Source organism: Limulus polyphemus, unplaced genomic scaffold (genome assembly GCF_000517525.1).
Source record: "Limulus polyphemus unplaced genomic scaffold, Limulus_polyphemus-2.1.2 Scaffold72, whole genome shotgun sequence".
Classification (NCBI taxonomy): Eukaryota; Metazoa; Arthropoda; class Merostomata; order Xiphosura; family Limulidae; genus Limulus; species Limulus polyphemus.
This window is the reverse complement of record NW_013665682.1, coordinates 1046969-1054556: the sequence shown is the minus strand read 5'-3', so window position 1 is coordinate 1054556 and position 7588 is coordinate 1046969. Positions and strand designations below refer to the sequence as shown.

Below are 7588 nucleotides of genomic sequence, written 5' to 3'. Positions count from 1 at the left end.
ATTGTCATTTTGGGCTGATTTAGTTTTGGTAAATTGTTTTTATCAATACTTCTTGATACAACTGTTTTGTGGGATATTAATAAATAACATCTTTTTAGACATTTTTCAATTCCATACCTAGCTTATTAAAATTCTCCAGTGTAATTACTTCACATGTTCTTGATTTTGTGGGCAGGATTTGATTAGTTCAGATGTAAATCTGATTGGCTAAGAATTAAAAAATAAATAATGTATTATCAACCTTGTGATACCAATCTTAAATAATTAAGAATATGGAATATATTTCAGTTGAGAAAGATTTATAATCAGTAGGTATTTTACGGTTGTTTTTTCTTTCTTAAAATATGGAGTACTTCCATAATGGAAAGTGCTGGCACCTGGATCAGTCATACTTAGTTAGCCATTGTGAATGAGGCTTAAGATATGAATTACTACCCTAACTAAAGAGTCACTTTTATGAGTAATAATAATCAGCTTAAGATGATAAACCGAAAGACATTTGTGTGGTAGAAAGTAACATGAGCTAAGCTACTTTTTATCTTTTGTGGTATGGTGATTACTATACTAGTAGAAGTCCAAAAAATGTCCTGTCAGGATTGATTTCATTTAAGTTGGACTATCCCATTTCTCATCAAGAGAAACTTTCAGTTAAAAAGAAACCTTTGTTTGAAAATGCTTAATTGTTTTTATTATTATTTTAATTTTAACAACTTCCTTCAGGTGAGATTACCAAGGATTTCCAGAAATCTGGTTTGAGTTCTGTGGTTAATATACAACTTCAACAAGATGGACTTTCTTCAGAAACTCTCCAGAATATGTTAACCCTTATTGCCTCTGTTGCTGCTACAGGTTAGAAAGCTTTATAAACTTGTTACTTCTGTGTATGTTGAATGCTAACTCAATAGTAATTGTTGTTAGTTTTTATACAGTTTGTAACTTGTGTAAATTTATAAATGTATCTGTATTTTGGACTTAATTGTACTGCATTTTACTATAGGACATAAGGTATTTACATTAATATATTAATGAAATATATAATGCATTACTGTAGTTGTCAGTCTACGGACTCATGGTGAAAGTTGGAAAAAAATTGTAACTTTGTAAAAATTTTATTTGTTTTTTTTAAACTTATATATGAATTACACTTAAAATTGACACCTGTTTGCATTCTAGAAAAACATATCCCTCACAATAAATATATATTAAATTGTTTGTCTAATTCGGAAAAACTTTCAATCAAAATGATTTCAGAGGATTAAATAGCAGTAAAAAATACAACAAAATCGTTTAAAGAAATATGTTTCTGATATTTATGAATGTAAAGTAATTTCTCTGTATTAAAACTATTTATTTTGTCATCAGAGACATTAAAACTAGAATTCCAGGAGTTGGGAATGAAAAGTGAACTGTCTCGTCTAAGTGAAAGCACTGATAAGGAAGTGTGTGAAAGAGCCAAAGTTTGCCTCAACCTTCTTCATTCTACTCCTTGACTTTTAAAACAGATACAGTTAATGATAAACATGGGAAAAAGTCAAGAAATATGAATCACTAAGTGAGAATTTTGCACCTTATGTTTGTCACTTGTACTAAATATATATACATATACAGTATATACACATAATCAGAAGTGAGAAAGTTTGTCAATAATGTAAAGTGATCAGAACTGCTACTTAATCACTAAGTGAAAATTTTGCATGTTATGTTCGACACTTGTACTAAATATATACATACATACATATATAGTAGTATAATCAGAAGTGAGAAAGTTTGAAGATAATGTAAAGTGAACAGAATTGCTACTTAAGTACGATCGTTCTTTATGTATGGAAACACATTTCCTATCCAGACTTTTTAAAAATACCTAGCACAGAATTATTTATTCATTTAAAACCTTTTGAGAAATAGTTAAATTTGTTTTAGAATGTAGTCTTAGGTATCTCCTTTTGAGAGCAGCATAAATTTTTTGTGTTATGGAAATTTTTATCAAGCTGTTTCTTACTGTAAGGTAATAAAACTTTTTTTTTATGTGATGACACTCGAAAAAAAAAGAATGGGTAAAGCTGTCTTATCACATGTATTTAAAACTTGAAAAATATATTATAAAGACCATATATCTACAGTTTGAAACAATAGCTGATTCAGCAAACTACTGATCAAATCTGGACAAGAGATTAAATTTTTTTATCTGTAAATTTCTGCATAAAAATGGCCATTGACATCTTGTAACAAAGCCATTTCTAATTGAAACATTTATTAAACTAGAGTTAAATAATAGGGTGTATGAATAAGTGTAGCACAAGAGTAGCAAGGGTTAACATAATACACCATCACATAAAGGACAATACCATATTCATGGAATGTGAAATTATAAATCCTAAATCTTTTTTTTTTCTTTCTTGTTTTCTTTTCCAACAAATTTTGTTTCAAATCAAATTTGTGTACAGAAACAGATTATGCTCATACAATAATAAATTGATAATCAAAAATTTATACTCTTAATAAAAGTTATATTATGTAGATTGTAGAGAAAATACACGTTTGAATACAATATTGACCTGTTGAAATATATATTGTGCATTCTCTGCATAAAAGAATATTCATTATGTCGATAAATCATTCTTTGTCAATTTACTATTGTATTAAAATCACAAATCAGTTCAACAGAGCAAGGAATTTTAAGTGTGTAGAATGTGAGAAATAATAGAACACACAATACCTGCATTTAGTTACATTTTAGAAATGGTATTTTAAATGTTATAAAATGTATTGTTTAAAGAATGAACAACATTATATCTCATTTGTTTCACCTAAGCTATTTTTTTCAAAAATGACTAATTTTTGTCTTTTTTGCTTAATTATTATTTCATGGGTCTGCGTTGGGAAAGCTTAAAATTTCTTTGTTCGGTTCCTCCAGTCAGTCTGTTTAACTCGAGCATTGGAAGTTAACAAAATCTCTGTTAAAAAAAAACTGTTTATGCTAATTAAGTAAACAGTTGTATCTTTTCAGTGATTTTTTATTTCTGTTTTATAAACATTTACGGATGTACAGATTACTCTGCATCAGTTCTACATAAACAAAGGACAGAAAACTTAATATATATATATATATATATATGTAATTTTACATTATTATATCAAATAGATGCAATGTATGGAGCTGTACATACACGGGCATTAACTTAAAACCTTTTCTTTTAAACCTAATGCATAAAAAGTTTGTAATTGTAGTTACATTGTATCATTGCAGCTGATATCATTTTATTGATATAAGTAAAAAAATACCCCAATTTTTATCAAACTAGAAAGAGTGCAATCAATTAAAAAAACAGTATATAATTGTTTTGCTCCTGCTGTTTTTTTGTGCTAATACTTTTAACATCTGTGTGCTTGGATAAAAAGGTGTTGTTAATTAGAGTTACCCAGTAGTCTAATGAATATGCTATGAAGATGTTTTTTATATTCTGGATATAAAATGGATAAGTTTGTTGCTTTTGTGTCTTTCACTGTTACTTTAACAAGAGTTATTTTTTACATCTTATATGTAAACAGTGTTGTAGTTTTCATTCTTGGAATTTCAAAGCAGCTCTTAAGATATTGTATATGATATACTTTTTATTCATGTTTTAAGGAGACGTTATACAGAAGTATGGTTTGAAGGTACACGAGAAAACCAGTTTAATCTGGCCACATTTCACAAAGTAATTGCATGTTGTAATCACACCAATTTCGTGAATCCACTGTTAGTAATTTTGGATTAAATATCTGTATGTATGGTTTGTTTTATTTTTTTCTTCGAAACATTCCTTTGATGGGGTTGTGCAAGAGTGAAAAGATCATAAATAATTTGTTTCCAAATTTTTTCCCTGAATTAAGTATTCGTGGTGACTAAACTGAAATGGACAGCAATTGCCTGTTGTAAAAACACAAGTGTAGAGGATGACGTTTCAAAAGTCTTTAGTCTTCAGGTCAAGACAGAAGACTTTCGAAACATCATTTCCTACACTTGTGTTTTTACAACAGGCAATTGCTGTCCATTTCAGTTTAGTCATCAGTACATTATGCTTTTTAAAGTAATTGTTAACAAGTTTAAGTGGTTTATAATAGGTCACACCTCACATTTTAGTGTATTGTAGAGACAGAGATTAAAGGTGTTTTATTGTATGCATTATTGATCTCAGTATGAGCTCGACTGTGAAACCAAAGGAATTTGCTTCCTTTGTACTTCAGTAGGTTTAAACATTTTTGTGTGTAATGAAAAATTGTTTTAGACTTATGCTAGATGAGCTATGGTTATGGTGTTTTGTGCACTATAACAAACTATTTATATAAAGTTATTTACCTAGAAATTAGCTGCATGTAAAGTCTTGAAGATTAAATTATTTTGTACATGGTAAATTAGGAGTATGTGATGTAAAAAGCTTTATTGGTTTTTGTAATGTAGTGATATTGAAGCATTAAGAATATTGTTAAACCTACATACATTTTTGCTCTAGAGGTTTTCTCAAGTTTAAAATTTTTTGTTTACAAAATAGTGTGATGTGTTTGAGGATATTTTTACTTTTAATAGCATTTTATCTTGGTATGAGTGAAATAGGCGAAAACCTGAAATTTCTGTCCTTCAAAGACAGATAAATGACACATATTTACAAAATGTTGAGTTATTATAAGATGTTTCTGCTCAGCATTTGAATTGTATGAGTGTGTGTGTGTGTGTGTATTAAAGATGAAGCAGTTACAGAAAATTTGTAAATTAATAGTGTTTTATTAATAGCCTACAAGTGTTTACTAAGGATCTTAATTAAAGTACAACATAAATTAGTGGGATAGAATGAAAAATACTTATATTGAAGGATTACAGTACCATGTCTAGAATACTTGCGTATTGCAAGATCTAGTTTGTTGGTGCTATTACACCATGTATCTTTAACTTTGGATTTGTTTTATTACAATTAAATATTTTAAAACTGAGTAAAGATAAATGTAGGAATGGTTTTCCATTTATTTCTGTATTTATTTTTATATAGTGTTTTGCATAAAGCTAATAAAAAATAATAGTACTTTAGTACTGTTTGATAGAAGCTAATACTGTTGAATTGTAGACTTTTCAGATTTTTTGGTAGTCATGCTTATCAACGTAGTGTAGGATATAACTACGACAGTATATATATAATCCCTCAAGAGCTAAGACTAATATTTAACTTGCTTGAATTTAGAAGTGACATTCCATAATTTAGGGCAACTTTTAGAAGCCTTGGAATCTCTTAGCAACTAGTAAATGAGTGGGTTATATCAATCGAATATGTATTTGTAATTGTTTAGATTTTTGTCAGAAGTTATAATCTTATTCAATTATTGTAACATTGTATAGCTTAATTAATATTGTAAAAATATCATTTCTCGCTTAAGATTTTCTATGCACCTCAGGAAAGTTATTGAATGTGATAGATTAAATCATGTTCTACTTCTGTGATCTTATTTCTAACTATTTTTGTGTTTTGGATATTGCACGTTTTTTTGTTGTTTTTTTAACAGATCTGTCATTGTATTAAATTCAACATTCTCTCAGTGTTTGTTTTTTAGATGGTGTTATGTGTATTTATTTCACTGAATAAAGTGCAATATTTTTTTTGTTTGAAGTAAACCAATTTTAATAATATTAACTTCTGAAGCTAACTGCATAGAACTAAATAATATACCCACTAAGAAACATAGCTAATCAAATATACTGTTTAAACTGTCTTGCTTACATTTTTCATCAGTTAGACACCCTCACTGTTAGGCCTTAGGTTAGGCCTAAATCCATAAACTAAACTAACCGTACAGAAGAATCATTATAGTAAAGCTAAAATTAGTACAGTATAGTATAATCCGTATAATAAATGAAAGTAGATATATTAAATATTTTAACCAACACAGTTACCATGTGGTCGAGTACGTGATAAAAGTTATCCCTGGCACGGCCATCTTGTATTAAGGTTAGGCCTAAATCCATAAACTAAGTTAACAATGTGAAATAATTTTATAGCAAAGATGAAAATTAGTTAAGTACATTATTAATATGTTATTTATTCTACTTGAAATGAGCTATATCTAAAATGCACTGTATAATGGGAAAACTGGACGTGTGAGTTTTTCCACTTTTATAAGTCTTGCAACTCCAGCGCGTATATTCATGTACACATTCGCTAAAGCTACGTTACATACACTATCACAGATCACAACTAGAATTCAAATGATGATCAGAAATGATTTGAACTGGAAAGCTGTCGATTAGTGTGACACCACCTGTAAGTTTATGGTTGTTGTAACACAATGGAAGTAATACAGACACACACAACTGTTCTATGAATTTAAAGCAAACGCTTTCAGGCAATTCAAATGTTGTAAAGTGACATTTATATCTTGCTGATATATATTAGGAATATATTCAGCTTTTTGATATTTGCTTGTTACATAAGAGGTAACATTAAATCTAGCATTTGTTTATTTGTTGACTTTCGTACAAAACTACTCGAGGGCTACCTGTGCTAGCCGTCCCTTATTTTGAAGTGATAGACTAAAGAGAAGGCAGCTAGATAACACCACACTCCGTCAAATTATGGGCTACTCTTTACCAATGACCATCAAATTATAACGCTCTCATAGCTAAAAGGCGAGCATGTTCGATGACAGGATTCGATCCCGCGATCTGTAAATTGCGAGTCGAGTGCCCTTACCAACAGGGCATACAGGTCCAATTTCTATCACAGAATAAGACCACATAGTTTAAGTACGATCGTATCTGCCATCATATGCTGTAGTTATTAAACGACAGTGCTAACAGTATTACTGAGTGTGCTTCTCCTTTTCTATTTTCTTTATTAGATTTTCTAACAATATTAGTAGGACGTTGCATTAATGATGGCAGTTAATAACGTATCCGTCTTTGTACTGGAGAGGGGTTTGTTGTGCCAAAGAACGCTGGATATAAACTGTTGAAGTTGCATGTTAAAAATAACATAGGTTTCAATGAAATTTACAAAGAACTGTAATTTGAAATACAAATTTAACGAGATGCTTCCATACCGTATGGTATCAACCAACTATGTAATTTTAATGAGTGAAACGGTAGATCTTGAAGGAAACGTCATGTGATATTGAGTATATGAGGTATACCCAAGCCCGTAGCCAGAGGGGATACGAACGAACCCCACCACTCCCGCCAGAGTTCCACTCGCCTATTAACATTTATTTTTTTCCTTTTCTTTGATGATGGCCTCTCATTATATAATTGCTTTTGTAATACTTTGCATACATGCGGAAATAGCATTTTCGTACTTATCAGAGGAAATGTTTATTTGCAGTAATAATAAAGGAAACATTACATGTTTCGGAATTTTTGTTTTGTCCCTGGGCTCTAACGTTACATATGAAACGAATCCCACTTTGGATCAAACGGACATTATGTAGTGTATTTCGTTCAGTTTTTCTTGTAAGCAAGTCTATCACGCAATGAAAACAACTGACCTGAAAAGGCCAAATATGGGGAGTTACAATAAAAGCTAATTAACACTCTGATTGCCTAGTCAAGCTAAGTAACAAAAAATGT

General features: G+C 29.9%; 1 protein-coding gene across 1 annotated transcript in view; it reads left to right on the top strand.

Annotated features, from left to right (window-relative positions):
- Positions 1 to 5636, top strand: part of LOC106466129 (rap1 GTPase-GDP dissociation stimulator 1-like) — a 38619-nt gene extending 32983 nt beyond the window's left edge. The window contains exons 14-15 of the mRNA XM_022394619.1: positions 721 to 849; positions 1363 to 5636. Coding sequence (XP_022250327.1) covers positions 721 to 849; positions 1363 to 1490 — 257 coding nt within the window. The 3' untranslated portion in view covers positions 1491 to 5636. The remainder of the gene's footprint in view (positions 1 to 720; positions 850 to 1362) is intronic.
- The last annotated feature ends 1952 nt before the right edge of the window (positions 5637 to 7588 follow it).